At 35.3% G+C, this 23,732-nt stretch overlaps 2 protein-coding genes across 2 annotated transcripts; both read right to left on the bottom strand.

Moving 5' to 3' along the window:
- Positions 1-795: 795 nt before the first annotated feature.
- LOC120165501 (splicing factor U2af small subunit B-like) lies at positions 796-2,109 on the bottom strand. The gene has a single exon (XM_039175006.1). The coding sequence runs from the start codon at positions 1,932-1,934 to the stop codon at positions 1,098-1,100; it is 837 nt and encodes a 278-aa protein (XP_039030937.1). The 5' UTR covers positions 1,935-2,109; the 3' UTR covers positions 796-1,097.
- Positions 2,110-4,164: 2,055 nt separating this feature from the next.
- On the bottom strand, positions 4,165-6,402 carry LOC120165152 (V-type proton ATPase subunit F-like). The gene is made up of 5 exons (XM_039174735.1): positions 6,344-6,402; positions 6,144-6,222; positions 5,346-5,427; positions 4,949-5,031; positions 4,165-4,352 (listed from the first exon to the last, which is right to left on the bottom strand). The coding sequence occupies exons 2-5, from the start codon at positions 6,204-6,206 to the stop codon at positions 4,191-4,193; spliced, it is 390 nt and encodes a 129-aa protein (XP_039030666.1). The 5' UTR covers positions 6,207-6,222; positions 6,344-6,402; the 3' UTR covers positions 4,165-4,190.
- Positions 6,403-23,732: the final 17,330 nt, after the last annotated feature.

Below are 23,732 nucleotides of genomic sequence, written 5' to 3'. Positions count from 1 at the left end.
GATACATTTTGTCAAAGTACCAATAAACTTGGAATTTTTACCACAAACAAAGTAACAGTTGAAGAAAACACATTCTGTAACACCATATATCATTTTAGTGCAAACTTTAAATGACAAGAACCTCTTTCATCTCTAAAGTAAAACAAAATACAAATTATGGAGAAGAGACTTTACATGTTGGCAATGAGCTTTCGACGTAATCACAGTTTGCTTCAAACACTTCTCTGAATCATTCCCAAGGAACGAATTAGAAAATCCAACCCATTGAATCTTGACAAGTCAAAAGACAACCAAGTGAAAGCCTACACGAGAAGGAAATACGAGCAAAAACAATGCAATTTCCAGAAAAGGGGAGCTTCCCTATAGCGCATATATAGGAGAGGAGTGCAGGCCATGGATTGCATGACCATGATGATCTTCTACAGAATTCTTTTTGAACAAATGAAAATAGTTCTAAAATTTAGCCTAAGATATCTTCTCTGTAAATTGCATCCAGATAAATTCATAGCAAAACAAATTAATAGGAAGAATTCTGCTTCCCGACTAAAGGTAGCCTCAAACACATTCATAATGAACACTCACAATTGCAGGCTGATTCACAAGTTAAAATACAAAATGGAAAGCAAAACGCTTAATCATAACTCATAATTTATAACAAGCACTATTTGGAAACACAAGTTCTTCATAAAGAATTGATTCTGTATGAGGCAGAAGTGAAACTGAGAAAGCAGATTAATAGCTCATTCCGTCCATATGAACGAAATTACGATCAGCCTAGGCAGGTTTACAAGTTGGAACATAAAGCAAAAGCATAAGAATCACACTAAAACAAGGCTAGGTAAATATAAGAACGTAGCTAGAAAGTTGGAACTCTTTACTATTAAACAGACACAAGTACTGCCTTTAAAGCAGACACTAAGAAGACAAAGACCATTGTTACAGCTAAGATTGTTGTAATCATCTACCATCTAAATGAATACTTAAGTTCAAGCCAAATTGCAGAAACATAATAAAAACATGATCTGAGTCTAGAATTAGATATAATTACCAAAGGAGGAGAAATATAGATATAGAAACATGACCCAACAATCTTTTTCTCACGCTTTCTCTTCCCTCTCTCGGTTCCATTGCTCAATCCTGGCTCTCCGCTCCTCACTTCCTTCCCTAGCAGGTGGGGGGCTTCTGCTTCGTTTAGAACTACCATGTTTTCGCCTGCTGCCGCCATCCCGGTCATGCCTCTCCGGTTTTCGTCCATTCCTATCACGATAGTCATCACGGTCTCGGTCATGGGACCGAGACCTATAATCCCTTTCACGTCGGTGGCGAGGACTAGCACTCCTACTCCTGCTCCGGCTAGCTCTATACCTGCGGTGCCTCCCAAACAACTTCCTTCTCAGCTCCCTCCCGATTACCTTGACATGCATAAAATTACAGTAACCTCCACGGTTACAGCTATTCTCCTCATATTGCCGACAAGTCGCTTCGCGGAAGTCGGTGACAGGGGAAAAATCGGCAATGATAGGACGACCAGAGTAGAACCTTCCTTGAAGTGCCTGGAGGGCGGCTGCCGCCTGATCTTCCTCCTTGAACTGAACATACACGTTTCCGATCATGTGGTCGGCGAGGTTATCGCAGATGTTGAGGCTCTCGATCTCACCAAACTTGCTGAGCTCCTCGAAGATGTCCTCGTAAAAATCCTCAAAGTGTTCCTGGATCTTGTGGGGGTCGATTGGCTGGCCCTGGGCATCGACGCCGGGGGTGATCATGTCCGGTCGCTGGTACATGTTGGAAAGAAGGAGCGTTGGTGAGATCGTCGGCCTGTTGTGGAGCCGTGAACACCTGTCCCCGTGCCGGCATGCTCCAATCTTGAAATAGAAGGGGCAATTCACGCGGTCTTTCTCAGTACCGAAGATTGAGGCCAAGTGCTCCGCCATTGTTGCTTGAAATTAAGGGGGGAAACACGCGCAGGAGACTGATGAAGGTGATTTAACTCAAAATATTTGATCTAATTGAAGGGAAATTAGCCAAAATGCCATCGGATATGGAGGGGATGCGGTGGGGGTTAGGGTTATCGAAACCCTAATTCTGGACTTTTCGTTTTTTAGAAGAAGGGGAAAAGGGAAATTATGATTTATTCTATTATTTAATTTTTTTTTTGAAATCTGTTATTTTTTATTTAACAATTAGAGAATACTAAATGGATCTTATAATTTTATTTTATATTTTCTTCTGTCTTTGCGCCATGAGGATCGGGGAAGGTTTTCGATGATTCAATTTTCTTTTAGTTAAACTACACTGATTGTCCTTATTTTTTTGTTCATTCCGTTTTGGGGTACTTATTCAAAAAAATATAGTTTTGAACACTTACATTACCGGTTCAATAAAATTCAATCTCTCGACCGTTAATTTTCGTTATCTCATTGACATAAGTAATTCATGAAAATTACCTAAGGGTATATATGTCAGACTTGAAAGCTGAAAAAAATAAAGGATTAATATAAAAATAAGTGTCCAAATTATACCTTTTTCCTAAAGTGGTTTCCAAACATTTTTCCGGTTAATCCAGGTTCCTAACTTTACAAACGTTATCATTTTAGTTGTTCGGATCGTAATCACTATTAAAAAGTTACGTTAAATGGCATGCGTTATGTTCTGGTTAATTCAAGTCCCTATACAAGCCGCCCGTCGTCGTTTGCCATCGTTGCCGTCAACCGAGCCTCCACCAGAACCTCCACTGGATGACAAGACAACCTCGATGACCCATAACTCAAAAACCCAACGCTGATGACAAATAAAATGGAAAACCCGACGAACAAAACTTTTGAAATTTGCGACCACAAGGTGACCGGATGGCAAGCATGACAATATGGGTGACGACAATCGACAGTGGAGATGACAGGGGTGGCGGAGGAGACAAAGGTCGTGACCGGCAATGTAGATGGTAAGAAAAGGTAAGTTTAGGGTTAGGGATTTTACGAATTATTTTAAGGATTTGAAGTTTTATTTATAATTTAAGAGAAATTAAAGGGTTTTTTTAATATAATTTAAAATTACTAAAGCGTGACACATGTCACATAAAGTGATAACGTTTGTAACATTAGTTGACCGAAAAAAAGTTTGGACACTACTTTAGGAAAAGTTGTATAGTTTGGACACATGTCCAACCAAATCATGCTCTCCTAAGCTACAACCACGTCGATTCTTGATCATCATTTTTTCTATCCACTCGCAATCCCCTTCGACTCATGGCTCAGTTGCATGTTTTCTTTTCTAAGCCTCTGGTTGACTGGCTCTCCTCCTCTAAAAGCTCCAATGTCTTCGTGCAGCTCGTGATCCATGCAGAACGGTGGCGACGGGAGGCGAGTTCGACGAGGTTACCTGCTCATCGACTATGGGCTACATATCAGTGCAGTATGTCATGTTGTGCATCGCATTGTGCACAACAAATTTCTTAAACCCGTTGGGAAGATAGTGGCAAGTCTTCTTGTCTGAACCATAACCAATGTTGGGAATCAAAGTGCGTCTCTTCAACTTTCACCTAACACGGGACTCAAACAATGAAAGTCTATCCATCTTCATTCCATGAAATCAAGTTATCAATGTAGGGATCGTCAACTAGCTGATAATTTTCATAAGGAACGGAGTGGTTAAAGCCGTAAAGATCGCTGCAAGTGGTCGCGACGATGGCAGTACTGGTTGGGTATTCACAGACCATGCAGTTGGATTCTTTTATTTTTCTTCAAATGAGTTTTAGAGTTTTTTATCCCAAAAGGTATTAATATACCATAGGCTAACTCATAAGTGTACCCAAGACTCTTTTCTAGTGATAACAAATCGAGTTTGATTTTTATTCACTCCAACTATAACTTGAAAGGTTATCAGCATAATTCGATCTGTATATAAATATTATTTCTTTTGATTCAAACTCAATCCAAAATTAAAATTATAAATTTGATTTAAATCCATTTCGGTTTAAACCCAATATCTGACTTCAAAAAGAATGCATATAACTCAATTAATATTATCCATTGTTTTTAGGCTATCCCATGCACCAAAAACTCTCTCACACATTATTTATTCAACTGAAAAAAAAGGCATCAAAGCGCATCTCCAAAAATAGGAAGTAGGGAAAAGAAATAACAATAATTTAAGCAAAAATATAAGGAATGGAGGATCATAAGGATGGTTGTTTAATGCCTAGATGCCACTGATTCCGTAGAGAAGAGGTGTTTAACCCGTGAAAGGATAGAATCGTGTGCAGGATCATAAGGATGGTTCTTGGATGGAATCTCCAAAATTGCTGGAATAGGCTTGTTATAGCTATCCACCAGAAACCTAACCATATTGGCAACCTGCATGCAATCAAAAAGCAGCTTACTTTACCCCGATTCGATGAATCCGAATACAAATTTGACCCAACTAGATTTTATCATAAAAAGTCAACAACATGAATTCAAAACGACTGGAATTCGAAATAACCTAAACAGATATCTTGAAATGAATCGAACCTAAAGTAACCAGAAATCAAAACAATATGAAGCCGTAGAGACCCAACCCGAATAACTTGAGTCTCACACCCGAAAATGACTTGATGTAAAATGATTCAAATATTTTAAAACTCAAATTGACCCAATCCAAAACCAACCCGACCCACTTGATTGACAACTAGTCTAAGTAAGAGCATATAAGACACATCTTGCCCATTTTAACACTGGAGTTCATACAAAACTGTCATACTAACATCTGTTCACCCTAAACTGTGTCCACATGATTGGCTTCTATTGAGCAACATATTATCAATAAAAAAATATTTCCACATAGGAGAACTTAACAGAGAATGTTAGAAGTAGACTCATAGTTGTCATCAAGCAGTTGGAGTGCTAAACTTACAAAGGCGTTGACACCTAAAACAAATGGTGTATGAAAACATATTCAGCGTACAACTTACATATTGACTAATCAGAACGACAGCGATATCTGTCCTTGTTGTGAACTCTTTAAATGTTTCTTCAATTTGTTTTACAGTGGTTTCTAAAAGGTGAAAACAAAAGGCATTCAATAAGTAAAGGATAATGATGATGATATTCACTTGGATAGTGAAAAAAGCTATATAAGATAATTTATTTAGAGAAAATACAAAGAAAGAGATAGCTAAGTGGAATAAATCTATAATCTAGAATATATTATGTTCTTCAACAATATGTGCTATCTTTTCAAAGAAAGCATTAACCGGTGAACCTCTGTGCATTGGATGAACAAGTACACAATCATGAAAGGAACTACTTAATGGTGAAGAGGATTATAAAGGTCAGTGGAAATAAAACAAAGAAAGTTCAAGAGCATACTTGAGTCCACGATAAGATAATTCGTCTTTCTCCGCAAGTCAACATTACCCACTCCAGCTAGTAGAAATCCGACCACAGTGTCCTAGCCCAAACGAGACGTAAATCAGACAGGTTATATCAAATGTAATGGCCTTCGGTGCCATATTAACAACATTTGCCGCACTACTAAACAAATACATCATAAAGTGTTACCAAGAATGCAGATAGGTCCGGTACAATAAGCGAAAATTAGAAGGTAAATTGCTACTTATGTGAAATGTAATTCAATAAAGGCAGTCTTTCTAGCAACTAATGTTCCCCAATTGGAATTGTGTGAACTAATTCAAAATTTGCTGGGGAAATTGTGATTTCTGGTCCATGGTAAACGGCTAAAAGAATGAGTTTTTGAGGCAATTTGTAAAAGATGAATGGTGCTTAGTAAAATTTTCCTAAAGCATCAAACCATTGAGTTTACCTTTTCATGATCATATAGATCTGAATGGTAACTAACCATCTTTATTGCTCGCCCAAAACATCTAGAATAAACGGAGTTTACATCGGCTAAGCCACATGAATCAAACCTATAACAATATTTTCTACCTGTTCCCCGGATAGATGCTTCAGTCGTTAAATAAAACCTAAATTTCATACGTCTGATTGACAAAAAAAAAATCAGACATTAGAGAACTAATTCAATAAAGGCTGATCGGCAAAGTTATAAGGACGATTCAACAAAATAATATGAAAACGAAAAAAAAGGAGGGAAAAAAGAACGGAGATCTACGTGTTGATTTGGGCCGCTTCAAAAGTAATACTCACCTCGTCGGCAATCATAGCAATAAGAGCTGAGTTGTTAGTGGGGATCTGAACTCTGTTCGCCATTGGTAAAACTTTTGAACTACAAAAATCACAATAACCGAAAATATGAATCATAGGCAGGCACATTCGAATATCGGCTTAAATAAACTACGCTGCTGCTTAAGAATTTGGATCAAATATGATAATACAAATAAATCTACCTTTCTCTCGAGGATCGCCTGCTCCTACTCTCCTTGTTTGATCGAAATACCTATGTAAATTTGAGGAGTATAAACTGTTTATATCGGATCCGGCAAAATAAATAAATAATAAATGGTTGGTTAAAATACATAATTGATCCTCTAATTATAGGAGGTTGTTTTATTGAGCTTATTGATTATAGAATGTTGTTTTATTGAGTATCCGACTATTAAAAATTATAAAATAATTATTTGATTATTTATTTGTATCAAACTCATCATTTTTCGTTAAAAAATTAATGTCTGTATGAACTGGGCATTAACCTTCTAAAAAAAGCTGAAAAAGTCATTACTAACACGTTGTGAAATGAAGCTGGAAAAACTACTCTCTAAGTTTCTTACCAGATCTTCTCTGGTAGATTTCTAGAGGTGCTTTTAAAACAATCATTTTGGAGCATTAGTTCAAGCAGTTGATCAGGTTAACTTCTAATTCAGAGGACCATTAATATTTTGACGAAAAAGATAAATTTAGAATTTATGAATAATTGAATGATTATTTTATAATTTTTAATAATAAAAAATTTTAACAATACAATATCATATAATCATAGAATTATTTATGTACTTCATCTATAAATGTTTATACCATATTACAGGTGAACATTTCGAACTATTTGTCCAAGTCCAAACTCAAAAACCTATATCATCTTCATAGATGTATAAAACCGTTCAAAAGAAGGGGGGAATTAAACTCATATATATATATATATATATATATATATATATATATATATATAATTTTAGGTAAGTACAAGGTAATATTTGTTTAAATATAACTCTCAATCATTTGACATTAAATGTTTGTACTTATGATATTTATGGTATTCGAATCCGATACCTCAAATTTAAACTCTTTAATTTTTCTAAAAGTGTCAAATTACTTTTAATTTTTTAAATAAAATATTAAATTTTTAATGATTTTGAGATGACACATCGTAACGATGTTATTAGTCTTATAAAACACACTAACATATAATTTAAAAGTATAAAAGAAATACATGAATTGTTAGGTGAATGCAATAAATGACACTAAAAAAATAACATTTTAATTAATACTTCGGTTAAAAATCAGTAATTCGTCTCTTTTAAATTAAAGCTAATTAAAAAATATAAAAAATCAAAACGACAAAACTTATTAATATTAAGTTTAAAACTATCTTTATACTTATAATAAAATAAATTAACATTCAATACTTAATTTTATGTAAACATTTGAAATAAAATTTTTAAATTAACTTTTTTTCGTATTGTAGATACTCATTCCGGGGTTCCATCCAAGTTCCATTTGTTTTCACACACATATATATATTATTAATAACTTGAACACAAGAGCCTGTTAGATTAATTATTATATATATGATGTGCATGTTATATAGGTATATATGTATAGGTTAATTAATATATAATATGTTGTGCATGCGTTATTAGTATTAGGAGTGTATGAATATATATATATATATATATACATGGGACATGCGTTTGTATATATAATATTATATTATGCGTGTGAAGTGTACATATTGTAAGTATTTTTATTATGTAACTAGGTCCAGAATCAATTAAATCAAGCTCAAAAAATACTACAAGGTAAACAACCTAGCTAGCTAGGCCTGAACCGCAACAACCCAACAATTGACATTTTGAAAAAGCCATAGCTGCCAACTTTGGAACCAAGCGTCGCCAAGCCCCGAGGTGTCGGTCGCCTGGATTCACGTGCCAATGCCGCCACCACTGTTGCCCTCCCTGTCGTGACAGTGAAGATGGCCAAAAAGATGCAATCCTTTGCCTCGTTTTCTCGCATGCAAGTCAAACCAAAAGAAAATATCAGCGAAACAGGAAAATCTTCTTCCCTCAGCAAATGAGAACAGTGAAAAAAAGAGGGAATTTCTTTCCTCAGCAAATCATACATGACAGGAAGCAACACAACAGAAAAAGAAAACAAAAGGAATTACAAAGGGAGGATTTTTACATCAAAAAAAAAGATATAGGCCTTCAAATCGTCCAGGCAAGCAATCTCAACGATTCTCCTCTCACATGCAAAAGCAAAAACGAAGCAAAGTTAAAAGAGGGGTTTTTATTTTCTGTTTGGGGAGGTGGGATATATAAACCAAAAAGAAAACGAGAAAGAGGATTTTTTTTTTTTAAAAACCATTAACTAACAAAATACCAGAGAAAAAAAAGGTTTAGAGAGAAAAACCACAAAAAAATCACACTTTTCTCTTTTAGGGTAGGACGATCGACGTATGTTGAAGTCAAAAAACATTTGAATCGAAGGTAACTTACGAAAACCCCTTTGTTCTTGGTTTGTTTGAGATTTGAAGGGATGATCTTCTAGGTTGTATGTCTCAGTTTAGGGGTTCCATGGTCGAAATTGTTGTGCATGGGGTGTTTGACTTCTCATCAAAGTTATTTTTTCATGGTGGTCGGAGCTATTCACATTTTGTGAGTACTAATTATGGACGTGAAATACATACAAGCATACACTATCGAACAAGTAATAAAGTGATGAGTGAGTATCGTCTCCACGTTGATTAGTGGAAATTATAAAGTTCAACCAAAGCAAAACATGGCTCTATCTAAGTTTAGATAGTAATGGTATACACTAATGATGGATGTAAAGGTAATATATATTGGTGGGGATGGAATGATGGTATGATATGGCAGCAAATGGTAATGTTAAGGCAAAATGGATTTAAATGTAGTGTCAATAAATCAAATTATAAGGTAAAAATAATAATAGTACCAAGGCAACACAAAATGGAAATAACAAAAAATAAATAAAATGACTTGACAATCCTCACAAGGGAAACTACTTCAGGAATGAGTGATGGGGAATGATTTAAGGATGCTAAAACTTATCTCTCTAGCAGATTTAATTTATCTAAGCATCACTTGCTTGACAGAGTTTGCTGAAAGTGTCGAATAGAATAGAATGTCATGGAATCTCCTCTCAGTCTCAACTATGGAAGCCTCCGCTATTGATAAAAACTACCCCTTTTAGTAGTTAAAATTCTATCTTAGTCTCTCTCAAGCACTAAGGGATTAGGATATAATACTAATATGTCGAGTTTAAGCTTAAGTAAACTACTACACCCCATTGCTTATGTGGATCTTACTTGTGTTTCTCTTGAATACTCCAAGCATTAATGACTAAGTTTCTCTTGAACACCTAGCCTTAATCTAAGTAATGGACACTCTCATGCCTCCTATAAACTTAGAAGATAAAGGCTTCATAATCAAAACAAGTAAATGCAAAAGATAAACTTCAATCTACCATTAAAACAAAACCAAACATCCATAAAATCAACCCCAACAAATAAGGTTAGTTCATGATGGGATTCGAATCATCCATGAAAAAATTCACAAAAGTCATTCGTTCCAACAACCCAAATCAAATGATAAATAACAATAAAGGGGAAGGAGGAAGATGCCTTCTACGCGTGCTGCTAGAGCTCCCCTCAGGCACCACGAATTGCCTTAGCTCGCTAGCTCCTCTCGGACGCCTAGCTCGCTACTCCCTCGCGCTTCACCAATGGAGGAACACCACCAAGAAGATGGAATGAAGAAAACGGTGGAGAAGATGAAGAAATTCAAGTTGCGGAGTATGAATGTGTAATATTCCTCCTCTCTCATGTGAGGTGTATTAAATAATAAAAATATATAAGGGTATTCATGGGATTTAACACTCCAAAATACCCATCATATCCCTAGAGTCTAGGCGTGATGTCTATTCTCATAGGTGGCAGTGGTCCCCAGCAAGCAGTTATAACCATCAGACGCGTGCCAAGCCAGTTGTCAAATTGTAACAATATCTTTTTGTCCTTTTCTGCAATGCCAACACATTTCTATCTGCTTCATAAACATGTGATGCCACGACTTTCCTTCCCAGCTCACCCATTTTCTTGTTATTTTCCTACACATCACTAAAAACCACACCATCCTTCTCATACACCACGTTAACAACATAAAGTAACACAACCACCACAAATACAATGATATGCATATACATGCATCTAAAATGACCTAAATGAGCCCTTAAACAAACAATAACTTAAGTGAAAAATACATTGAAAGTAACCTTTTTAGGGAGGTATCACACCCCCAAACTTAAGCTATTTCTTGTTCTCAAGTAGTGGATAACAATTAACACAAATATAATGCCATGGCAATTTCTAATAGCAAGACAATCAAGAAGAAAATCGATTTTCAACCCTCAAAAAAATTAGGCTCCAACATACTAGACATAACAAGAATTCAAGTACTAATACCTAGGTCAAGATTCTTTGTAAGTGTGTGTGCGCGTGATTGTATCCAGTTTATACTTAACAAATTTAAGCAATTTCTAATTGATTTCCCTAGTTTTTCTCCAACATCACTTATTCATTTAGCATATTTATACTCTATTTTTACTTAATATATATTTTTATAATCCTGCTACGAGGAGAGTCATCCCATCACTCCTACCATCTTACACTCTAGTTCAAAGTGAGCATACCTTCCACCCCAAGCTAGTCAAGTAGAGTCATCATGTGACTGATTTTATTCACTCATATGCAAATGAATCTAATTTATTAAAGAAAGTTTCAGGCACTGCCATGGCAAATAAGAGTGTCCCTCTACAGCTATGTTGGAGCAGTTATTCACAATTTCATATATAAAGGAGTTCTCATTGATTTATCATTTCAACACAATACCAAATTTCAATGCAAAGGCTAACCAGAGTTCTTTCATAAAAATTTCTTAAGTATAGAGAGCATACAAATCGTGTACAAATAATTCACAAAGCATCAAACCCTAAAGTCAGTTGTTTCATTCTCAACAGTCATTTACATTTAATTTATAGTCTAAAAGTTCATCATCATTGGGTATCACCAAATCATTTCATCTAACTATCTTAACATTTATTGATGCCATGGCATATTGTTATGTTAATACTATCATGCAAATGTTCTAGAAAGAACAGTACATCCCCCAAACTTAAGGGAAACATTTTCCTCAATGCTTAAAGAGAACTAATTAAGAAATAAAACTAAATGACATGCTATGAAATGCAAAACGAATGCAAATGGAGGTACCTCATTTTTTCGGTCGTGGTGTTGCAGTGGAGGTGATAGCAGCTCCTCGTCTTTTCCTCTTGCAGAGTGGTGCATGAATGGAATTAGAAGAAGTTTAATAATAAATGGTGATATTAACACATCCGGTTAAGGTCTTTGTGTGACGAATGCTTCGACGAGTGGGAGAAGTTTCAAGTGCAGGAATGGAACTGGGATTTTTTAGCTAGTATCACCGAAGAGTTCGGAGTCAGAGATGTGGGGATTCTAGAATCGTCTCATCAACAGAAGGGGTAACATCATCGGGCTCAAGAGATGCCTCGGCATTAAATACTGGCAGAATTTTATCGGGGAACCCTGGGAAATTCCGTTCAATGTGAGGAAACATTTCTTGAAATATGACTTCCCCCACAACATACATGTGCTTAACATAACTAAAGAAATTTCTTATATCACCATGTAAAGCATGCAAATGTGTTTGTGTCTGCTGGATAGCTTCTTTGAGAGTAAGCATTCTTGCCTCGATATTGGATGGTGTATCATCCATAGACTTTTCATTAATAGTTTCCTTACACTTTGGGTTCTTCAAACCTAACAATAATGGCAATCTAGCCCTAGTTATACCCAAAACACCAGACAAAACTTCATCAACAGAACTCTTACAAACTTTTTTCTTTCGACACAAAGCAGTAATAAGATTTGAAAAAACCAAAGTACTAGCTTTCTTACCCAAGCATTCGTACACTTGCTCAACAATAATTTTACCCACATCAATGGAACGTATGACCATAATAGAATGTAAAAGGGGAGAGATATCGTTGTGTTGTGGGCAGTTGGCATGAGCTTATGCTTCATGAACTTGTCCCAAAGCTTTGCACATGGTTGGAGACATTTGTGATTTATAGAGTAACGACTGGTCTTTCGGCCGTTCCAAGTTGTGTTTGAAAAACATAAATCCTCCAAGACTCTATCATATGTGGCACTGCTAGCGTCTTTCTCAAAGTTTGCATGTTGATCTTCAACACCCTGCAAATGAAAATACCTATTAATCGCAGACAGTGTGAGTCGAATATATTTACCTCGAACGTAAACTGTATGTTGGTTCGGTTTGGAAATATTCGCGTAGAACTCTTTCACCAATGATGCATTCATAGAACCAAGGTGCCTCACAAACTTGTGCCACTTATGGGGTTCGACTATATCCATTAAGTCTGGTCCAAAACCTCCATCTTGTTCATCAGTGAAAATGAACCCGAATCAAGGAAAGTAACTGTGCCTGAGAAGAAAGAGATATTGATTTTGAACAACCTTTAAGGGATAGGGAGTGCCACAAGGCTAGGTCTTTCGATAAAGAGTATGGATCACTAGTTTCAAAAATGCGTCTTGCTTAGGTTGAAGAAAATTCCAGTATAATTATTGTTCGTATGCCACAATTAGTAGATCAAACGCTCATCTAACTCAAAGAAAATCTTACAATTTTTGAAGTTTTGAAATCTTTGCTTTGCCGCATCATTAACTGTTGAGGAATATGGGTTTCAGCCTCCGTAGGTCTCGTTCGTACCGTTTTGTGCCGGTTTGATAGTGAAATGAAGAAAATTTGAGAACTTTGTTTGGCTTCAATGGCATCGACTATGGAGGAAAAATGTGATATATAATATATGAAGAAAAAAACTAAAAGAAATAATGGGAGAGATGGAGTGAGTGGACGGTTAAGAGAAAATGAGTGGATGGGGTAAATGGGTAAGTGAAAAAGTAACTACAAGTAATAAATGAGATATGAAAAGAAAAATAATAACAAGATGAAAATAAAATAAAGTAATGAAAGAAAGAAATAATAAAATAATATTTCCCTTTTTCATTGCTTTGTCTTTTTCCTCTTTGGTAATCTCTCTAATGTACAGCTGTAGTATTAGTGGGTCCTTGCAAGACAAAACAAAATGTAATTATTCAAAAGATAAAATAAAAATAAAAGGAAAGAATAAATTTATTATTTATGCATAATCAGCGAAATTCAATACCATGGCATTGAAATTTGGCTTTCAGGCAAGCACACTCAAGCGTCATGCAAGTAAAACACCGACTTGTGGCACACAGGTGGAGCTCTATTGTAAATTTTCAGATGCTAGCTGTTGACTTTGAAGATCATCCCATCATTTATGTTCTTGATCTCAACTGCTCCATGGATATAGACATAATGCACCTCAAATGGTCATAACCATCGAGATTTGAGCTTACCAGGAAAAAGTTTAAGTCTGGAATTGTAAAATAACACTTGTTGGACAACATGAAAATGTCGTGGCATCAGTTTTTGGTCATGCCACTTCTTTGTCTTTTCCTTGTATATCCTTGCATTCTCATATGCATGTGCCCTAAACTCTTCCAACTCATTAAGTTCTAGTAATATCTGTTCCCCATCTAATTGAGCATCAAAATTTAATCTTTTAATAGCCCAATACGCCTTATGTTCAAGCTCAATAGGGAGGTGGCAGGCCTTCCCATACACCAACATGAATGGTGACATACCTAGAGAAGTATTGAACGCTGTTATATATGCCCAGAGTGCTTCATCTAACTTAGGTGACCAGTCCTTCCGCCTTGGATTCACCACATTTTCTAAAATATACTTTATTTCACAGTTAGATATTTCAGCTTAACCATTTGTCCATGGATAACATGACGTGGCAATCTTATGACAGACTCCATACCTCTTTAATGCCTTGGCAATCAACTTTTTATCGAAGTGGGTTCCCTCGTCACTAATAATGGCTTTAGGGACTACAAACCGAGTGAAGATGTTCTTGTGCAAAAACTTGAGCACGATTTTGGAATCATTATTTGATGTCATAATTGCCTTCACCCACTTGGATACATAATACACACCAAGTAAGATGTTTGATCACCTCCAGAAGATGGGAATGTTCCCATGAAATCAATGCCCCAAATGTCAAACAACTCAATTTCCAAAATGCCTTGCAGCGGTATTTCATGTCGTCGGGATATGTTTTCAGTGCATTGGCATCGATCATATGACTTGTAAAATGCCTTAGCATCTTTGAACAGAGCTGGCTAATAAAAACTTGACTGTAAAACCTTGGCAACAATCCTTGCTCCTCCAAAATGGCCTCCACTAGGAGTCGTATGACAATGGTATAAAATGTCTCGTTGCTCCACTTCAGGTACACATCGTCTAATGAGTCAGCACAATGCTTGAATAAATATGGCTCGTCCCAAAAATAGAACCTTGCATCGTGATTGAATTTTTTTCTTTCCCTGGATGTTCAAATCTAAAGGTAGTATTCCACTAACAAGAAAATTAACAAGGTCAGTGTACCACGGGATTGCCGTGGCATATAAGATTTTCTCATCAGGAAATTCCTCTTGAATATATACAGTGTCGTGGCATTTAAAATTGTTCTCTAGTCTAGATAAATGATCAACAACTTGGTTCTCAATACATTTTCTATCTATAACCTCTAAGTTAAATACTTATAAAAGTAAGATCCACCTAATAAATCTAGGATTGACATCCTTTTTGTTCACTAAATATTTTATAGATGAATGATCAGTGTGAACAATTACTTTAGTGCCTATTAGGTATGGTCTAAATTTATCAAAAGCAAATACCACGACAAGTAATTCTTTCTCAGTGGTTGTGTAGTTCAATTATGCTTCATTCAAGGTACGACTAGCATAATATATAACATGAAAAATTTTACCTCGTCGTTTCCCCAAAATAGCTCCTACTCCATAATTGTTCACATCACACATCAGCTCAAATGGTGATGTCCATTCGGGAGGAACTACAATGGGTGCTGAGATCAATCGTTGCTTCAGCTCAGTGAATACGCCGAGGCATAACTCATCAAACACAAAGAGTTGGTTTTGTTGAAGCAAAGTGAATAAGGGTTTATAGATTTTGGAGAAGTCCTTGATGAATCTTCTATAAAAATCAGCATGTCCAATAAAACTCCTTATGCCTTTGATAAAGGTTGACTGTGCTAATTTTTCAATTACTTCAATTTTCGCTTTATCCACTTCAATGCCCTTGTGAGATATCTTGTGCTCTAATACAATGTCTTCAGTCACCATGAAGTGACATTTCTCCCAATTTAAGACCAAATCAGCCTCCTCTCATATTTTGAGAACCTTTTTCCAGGTTATCGAGGCATCGCTCGAAATCGTCTCCAAAAACAGAGAAATCATCCATGAATATCTCAATGAAGTCCTCAACCATATAAAAAAAATAGCTTGCATGCAATGCTGAAAAGTTATTGGGGCATTACAGAGTCCAAAAGGCATCCTCCTAAAAGAAAAAGTGCCATAGGGATAAGAGAATATAGTTTTCTCCTGGTCATCTAGTGCGATGGCAATTTGATTGTACCCAAAATACCCATCTAAAAAGTAGTACAATACTTTTCCTACCAATTGATCTAACATTTGGTCGATTAAGGGTAGAGGAAAATGGTCATTCTTTAAAGCTTTGTTGAGCTTACGATAATCCATACATATCCTCCATCCAATGATAGTACGAGTGGGCGGTAGCTCATTATCTTTATTGGTAACTACAATTGTGCCACCTTTCTTTGGTACACATTGGACAGGGCTCACCCATGAGCTATTTGATATAGGGTAAATCATTCAAGCATCAAGACATTTCAGAATTTCTTTCATTACCACTTTCTTCATAATAGGGTTGAGCCTTCGTTGTGGTTCTATTAAGTTGTCGTGGCATTCTTCTAGCAGGATCTTATGCATACAAATCGTGGCACTAATTCCCTTCAAATCAGCCATTGTCCAACCAAGTTCTTTCTTATGCTGCATCAAAACACTTAACAAACTTTGCTCTTGGTTAATAGTAAGGTTAGAGGTAATAATCACCAGTAAAGTATTATCGCTACCCAAATAAACATATTTAATATGCCCTGGCAATAATTTAAGTTCTAGGGAGATGCATGCAATAACGATGGCTTCGGAGGAATAAGTTCATACCTGATCTAGCTAGTAGTAAACTAGATTTTTCCACCCCAATTGGCAATTTGTCATAGTCCTCTAAGCTTTCATCATCAATCGGACATTCCTTGTCTGCTAGCTGAATGAAATTGTTCTAAAAAAGGTGTTTCGTTTTTTCTTCAATTAATGAGTTCAATTCATACATGCCTTGTCATTCTTCAGGGTCATCAGCATACTTGAGAGTACAAAACACATTGACAATCATACACTGATCGACCACTCTATGGTGAGTTCACCTTTTTCACAATCTATCAAAATATGACCAATGGCTAGGAAAGGTCTACCCAGAATTATGGGAACCTTGTCATCAATTTCACAATCAAGAATAAGGAAGTCGACTCAAAAAACAAATTTATCCAACCTTACTATGACATCCTCGACTCTCCCTTTAGGTCTAACATGGGATCAGTCAGCAAGTTGTATAATCACAGAGGTGGGTCTCACATCTCCTATGCCAAGCTTCAATAATATGGACTTCGACATTAAGTTCACAGTTGAACCAAGATCACATAGTGCTTTTCCAACAAAATTAGCTCCTATAGAACAGAGAATAACGAAACTGCCTAGATCATTGGTGGCAACTTACTCAATGAATAGTAAAATTTTGTTGATGTGGTAATTATCTCATACTTCTCCACTTTCCTTTTCTTGGTGCAAATTTCCTTAATAAATTTGGCATACGTCGGTATTTATTCAATAGTTTCCAAGAAAGGTACATTGATATAAAGATGATCAAGAATGTCCATAAACTTCTTGAACTGAACTTCATCATTATGCTTCTTAAGTCTTTGCGGGAAGGGTAGTGGGGGTCTAGCTTCCTTAATTACAGTAGTAGGAATTGTTTTTATCGTGGCATATGAATTTTTTACCTCAATATTCTTATTAGTAGAACCGTCCTCCTTGTCCTTCTCGACAATGATATCATCGTGTAATTCAACTTCAACTTGTTCGGTAATGGAGGTAGAATTATCATGTTGTGTCCCCCAACTTTGACTTGTTGGTTAATTTTTGTTCCACTCCTAAGAGTCAACACATTGCATTGTTCTTTTTCATGCATTTTAATGACTTCAGTGTCACTTAGAAAACATCCTTTCTAACGCTCTTGTAATGTCATAGCAATCTGACCAACTTGAACTTCCAAAGCTCTCAAAGATGAACTATGGCTTTGAAGTAAGGTGTCTTGACTAAGAAGCAAATCTCCTTGATTTTTAATTAAAGTGGAATGGTCTTGCAACATTGTCTTTGTGGTAAATATGAAATCTTGAATTGTAGCTTCCAAAGAACTCATGCTCTATGAGGATAAGGATAATTTGTTAGCATTATGCCATGGCATAGTGTTTTGGTAGCCTTGAGATTCAGTGTCATTTTGTTGACGAGTAGGTTGACTAGCATTATAAGCTCCTTGATTACCCCATGAGAAATTGGGGTGCTGACACCATCATGCATTATAAGTGTTAGAATATGGATTGTTATTATTTCTATTGAAATTACCTACAAAGTTGATAGACTCATGATTGGTAATAGACATGCCAATCTAGTTTCTTTCATTTTCTTTACCTCAATGGAACGTTGTAAATTTTTAGCATATTAATAATAACTGATAGTTGAGCGGACACCAAATCCTTGGTATCTAACTCGAATGTTCCATGTACTTTCCTCCCACTTCTAAGCCTTGATGAAGGAAATTGATAGTTATTGTTGGCAATTCTATCCAAAATAGCAAACGCCTCAGTAGGTGATTTATCCAACAATGTCCCATTTGTCGAGGCATCAAGCATCATCCTCGTAGGTACATTGATTCCATTATAAAACATAACTACTTGAGTCCAATCGTGAAAAACATGATTTGAACACTTTCAAAGCAAACTCTTGTAACGATCGCAACACTCATACGTAGATTTATCGTTGCCCTAGAGAAAGGATGCTATGTCATTCCTCAGGTGAGTGTTCATGTTTGGTGGGTTATATCGCAATAAGAAACTCTTGCAAAGATCATCCCATGATTCCATTGAATCGGATTGAACACCACTCAACCAAGCCCTTGCTCAGTCACACAAAGAATATGGAAACAACTTTAATTTTAGTATATCCTCGTGCACTCATTCTTGGCAGAATGAATCAAAAACCTCCAAAACGTTACGAATATACTTCCTGGCATCTTCAGTTGGCATGCCCCCAAAGTGCCCTATGGAATTAAACATATTAAACATGACTGGTTTAATCTCAAAATGCCAGCTTGAATTTCAGGTGCCACAGTTCCAGGATTCAGATCATCTAGCATCGGATTTAAATGATCACGAATAACACGATGCCTATCAGCAGGTCCAACATTTTGTAATGCCTCGACATTCTGATTTATGTTATCTTGATCAATGCTTTGGTTCCCAATTTGATATATATTTCCTAGATCACGTTGAACATGTCTTCTTTGTCTGAAAAGTCTCTCAATCTCAGGTTCTATTGATTCCAATGACTCGTCAGAATGTCTTTTAGGCATACACCAAATAAGCCTGAAAAAGAATAAAGAAAAATATCAAGTAATCTATACAAAAATAAAAAAGTAAAAACAAAATGCTCTGGAAAAACTAATTAACTTGACATTGCCAGCCCCTAGCAACGACGCCAAAAACTTGTTCACGTTTTGTGAGTACTAAATATGGATGTGAAATATATGCACGTATACACAATCGAACAAGTAATAAAGTGAAGAGTGAGTATCGTCTCCACAGAGATTGGTGGAAATTAAAAAGTTTAACCAAAGCAAAACACGACTCTATCTAAGTATAGTTAGTAATGGTATACACTAGTGATGAATGTCAAGGCAATAGATATTGGTGGGGATGGAATGATGGTATGATGTGGCAGTAAATGGTAATTTTGAGGCAAAATGGATATAAATGTAGTGGCAACAGATCAATTTATAAGGTCAAAATAATAATAGTACCAAGGCAACACAAAATGGTAAAAACAACAAATAAATGAAATGACTTGACAATCATCACAAGGGAAACTACTTCAGGAATGAGTGATGGGGAATCATTTAAGGATGCTAAAACTTATCTCTCTAGCAGATTTAATTTATCTAAGCTTCACTTGCTCGACAGAGTTTGCTGAAAGTGCTATCGCTATCTCTAGTCAAATGAACCTAATAGAATAGAATGCCACGACATCTCCTCTTAATCTCAACTATGGCAGCCTACGCTATTGATAAAAACTACCCCTTTTAGTCGTTGAAATCCTATCTTAGTCTCTCTAAAGCTTTAAGGGGTTAGGGTATAGTACTACTATGTCGGTAAGCTTAAGTAAACTACTACACCCCATTGCTTATGTGTATCTTACTTGTGTTTCTCTCGAATACTCCAAGCATTAATGACTAAGTTTCTCTCGAACACCTAGCCTTCATCTAAGTAATGGACACTCTCATGCCTCCTACAAACTTAGAAGATGAAACCCTCATAAGAAAAACAAGTAAAAACAAAAGAAAAACTTCAATATACCATTAAAACAAAATCAAACATCCATAAAATCAACCCCAACAAATAAGGTTAGTTTATGATGGGGTTCGAATCATCCATGAAAAAAAATTCATAAAAATCATTCTTTCCAATAACCCAAATCAAATGATAAATAACAACAAAGGGGAAGGTGGAAGAAGCCTTCAACGCGCGCTGTCAGAGCTCCCCTCAGGCACCACGAACTGCCTTAGTTCGCTAGCTCCTCTCGAACACCTAGCTGGACACTCCCTCGAGCTTTACCAATGGAGAAACGCCGCCAAGAATATGGAGGGAAGAAAACGGTGGAGAAGATGAATAAATTCAAGCTATTGAGTGTGAGTTTATAACCCTCTATTCTTTCATGTGAGGTTTATTAAATAATACAAATATCTAAGGGTATTCATGGGATTTAGCACTCCAAAAATACCCACCATGCCTCTAGAGTCACTCCTTAGGCATGATGTATATCCTCACATGTGGAAGTGGTCCCCAACACACGGTTATAATCATCATACACGTGTCAAGCCAGCTGTCAATTTGTAACAATATCTTTTTTTCCTTTTCTATGCCAGAAATGCCAAGGCATTTCTATCTACTTCAACAACATGTGATGCCATGACTTTCCTTCCCAGCTAGCCCCTTTTCTTGATGTTTTCCTTCACATCACTAAAACTACACCTTCATCCTCATATGACACCTTAATAACATAAAGTAACACAACCACCACAAATGCAATGATATGCATCTACTTGTATCTAAAATGACCTAAATGAGCCCTTAAACAAACAATAACTTAAGTGAATAAGGCATTGAAAGTAGCCTTTTTAGGGATTTATCACTTCCTTTTTATTTTCTTTGAAAGTGAAAGGAAAGAGAGAGACGACTTTGTTCCAAAAAAAGGGAAAAAGAAGGGAGAGTTAGGGAGAAGCAGCCGAAGGTGATGCAAATGGGATTATGTCAAAGTGATTAGGGTTTTGTTTTCTTTTAAATTTGATATTGTTTTATTACATATGGTGTAGCCATTTTGGGTGGGTTTAGGAGAGCTTAGGGCCAACATGGTTTTTGGTTTATTCCTTGTAAAGGCTCTGCCTACTTTGAAATATATGCATTTTAGTACTTTTTTGAGTTTTTTTTTAAAATTTTATGAATTTAGCCCCTTAAATTCTTAGTGCATTTTACTTTAGACATTTTATGTATATTTGTTTGTTTCTATTTCATTGCTTAAATAGTTTAAATCTTTTGCTAATAGTGTTCATTCTAGTCATGAGTTTCATTGATAGTTTATTTTCATCTTCAATACTCATACACCTTGTTTCTTTTGCATTTGGATCTTGATAGTGTGCTATGTTGTTTTTTTAGTCTTTAAAATTACCCTTGTTTTATTATAGTCACCCTTTAGTATGATATGTTTAGTACCATTTATTTACTTGTCATGCTGATCCTCGATATATTTACACGTCTTACACTAATACATAGGCCATGTTTCTACTTCATGTACATTATTATAGTATTTTATACAATATTCCCTAAATCTATAATATATGCAAGAGTGAGCAATAGGTTAATTTTCCCTTATTTTTGTAACATGTAATGTATGTGCGTATAGCATGTTTCTTTGTCCATAATGTTTAAAATATTATAATGTTTATGCATATGTTACATGTTTCTCTCTTCCACTTTTTGTAACATATATGTTTAATATTGTTTTTATTAATATATTTAATATTGAGTATTATGAGACATCAAGCATATTTTCTAATTTATTTATTTATTTAATTTTTAAGATAACATTTTGTGCGAGGAATTTAGGGGAACGTGTCTTAACTAACAAGGCGTATGTTTCCAAGAATTGTTCGTATAAAATAATTTTTTTTACATTTGAATGATATATATATATGTATGTATGTATGTAAATGTATGTATTCTATCTAAAACGCTAAGGCAATATCATTTTGTGAGGAGAATCCATGGAAATGCGCCTTAACTGACAAGGAACGTGCTTCTGATGATTGTTCATACAAATTAGTATATTTTTTGTATTCGAATAATTTCTAAATATATTAAATATATAAATTTTATTTCCTTTAAAAAATAAATTAAATCAATATTATTTTGTATGAGAAATTTATGTAAACATTTCTTGACTAAATGAGAGGGTGTTTTCAAGAATTATCCATGTGAAATAATATTTTTTATACTCAAGTGGATTTATTTTATTTTATTTACTTTATTTTTTAATATTAAATATATATAATTTAATAAAAACATGATAACGATATTCTGTATGGAGAATCTATGAAAACGCGCCTTAACTGATAAGGAGTATGTTTTTGAGGATTGTCTATACGAAATAATACCCTTTTTGATTATTTTCTTCTAATAGGATCATAATTTAAATGTATATTCAAATTTGCAAATTTCAATATTTATACGACATATAATCGCTTTGGTACCAATTTTGGCGTTGTGAAGGAGCTCATCCTTCCCACGCGTAATTGACTCCCAAACCCTTTCCAAAATGAGTTTCTGGCTAAACGCATATCACTTTTTATCTTTTAAAATTTTTTTCTTAAAATTATTTTAAAGGATAGCTTTAGGTATTCGACCTACCTAATCTAAAGGTTGATGGTGACTCTAAATTTATTTATTTTAAAAAAACCAATATTTTCCAAATTTAAGTTGGATCGCTCCTCGTCATAGCCCTAAAAAGCTTAAGGACCGTTTTGAAATCTTGGCGCCTCTTCTGGGGATATTAGAGAGTCAGGCCGTAATCAATTATACATCATCTTTTTAGTTGAAAATGGTGAATTTGAATGCTATTTAAATTTTGATTCTTATATTTTGTTCACATCATGTCATACATCTTTTTTACTATTATTTATTAGTTGTACTAGTGTGTGATTTCCATTGTTTCAGATATCTGACATATTTTAAGTTTGTTTATTTTTTGGATCGAGATAAAGGATTGCGAGTTCCCCCTCAGACATGCTATAACCATTTCAATATTTAGAGCATTCTAACTATGCTCTGTCCCGTTAGGCAGGGTGAACATTATGCTTACATGAGAAAAAATATTTTTCGTTGCATGGGCTTTAGCAAGTAACCTTTGGGGGTATATATGCCTTGTGTTTACGAGCGAAACATTGAGTTTCCCTGCATAGAAATAGGGAAATGCATTATCTCAAATTGAACTTAACCCGTTTAAGACTATAACAGGTGAGGATCGAGGGTCTGGCAGGCCCAAGGGGGCACCAGTAAAGGACAATTCGAGGGCACTTTTAGTAATACCGAAACTCTGCCAGTTTTGTATCATAATTTTGTTTATGATTCTTCATAAGTCACAAAGGGTAAACTCACTCTAACCTTTCATCAGATTTATTTATTTATTTATTTTGCTAAAAGCATGAGAACTAGAAGAGTATGCAGTTAGGTTTTATATTTCCATACGAAGCTTGTGAACTAGAAAAATATGGTTAGGGTTTATTTACCAAATAAAAGCATGAGGGTAAATATCATGTCTAGATAGGATTCACCATTTCATGTTGGGTAGATTACATATGGGTAGGATTTACGGTATAATTTCTTGTTATTCAATTATTCATTTTATATGCTGACACAATTCTATTTTTGTTTTTATTTTTTCTTTGTTGCATTACATGATCATATCATTAAGAAATGTGTTGGTTCACGAAGTGGTAATCAGAGTAGAAGGCGGTCATAAAATGGACAAGACTTTTCATAACAAGGAAATAAAGAATGTAGAAGTGAGATCATGATATAAAGAAACCAAGAAAA

This window comes from Hibiscus syriacus, unplaced genomic scaffold (genome assembly GCF_006381635.1).
Source record: "Hibiscus syriacus cultivar Baekdansim isolate YM2019G1 unplaced genomic scaffold, ASM638163v2 tig00111582_pilon, whole genome shotgun sequence".
Classification (NCBI taxonomy): domain Eukaryota; kingdom Viridiplantae; phylum Streptophyta; class Magnoliopsida; order Malvales; family Malvaceae; genus Hibiscus; species Hibiscus syriacus.
This window is presented reverse-complemented; position numbering and strand designations above follow the sequence as displayed.

What these genes read in the sequence shown, in the direction of transcription:
- LOC120165501 (XM_039175006.1), bottom strand. Translation starts at nt 1,934, where the DNA reads ATGGCGGAGCACTTGGCCTCAATCTTCGGTACTGAGAAAGACCGCGTG.
- LOC120165152 (XM_039174735.1), bottom strand. Translation starts at nt 6,206, where the DNA reads ATGGCGAACAGAGTTCAGATCCCCACTAACAACTCAGCTCTTATTGCT. An exon ending in TTGCTATGATTGCCGACGAG is followed by an intron (nt 5,428 to 6,143) that starts GTGAGTATTACT and finishes CGTTTGGGCTAG; the next exon opens with GACACTGTGGTCGGATTTCT. An exon ending in TTATCTTATCGTGGACTCAA is followed by an intron (nt 5,032 to 5,345) that starts GTATGCTCTTGA and finishes TTCACCTTTTAG; the next exon opens with AAACCACTGTAAAACAAATT.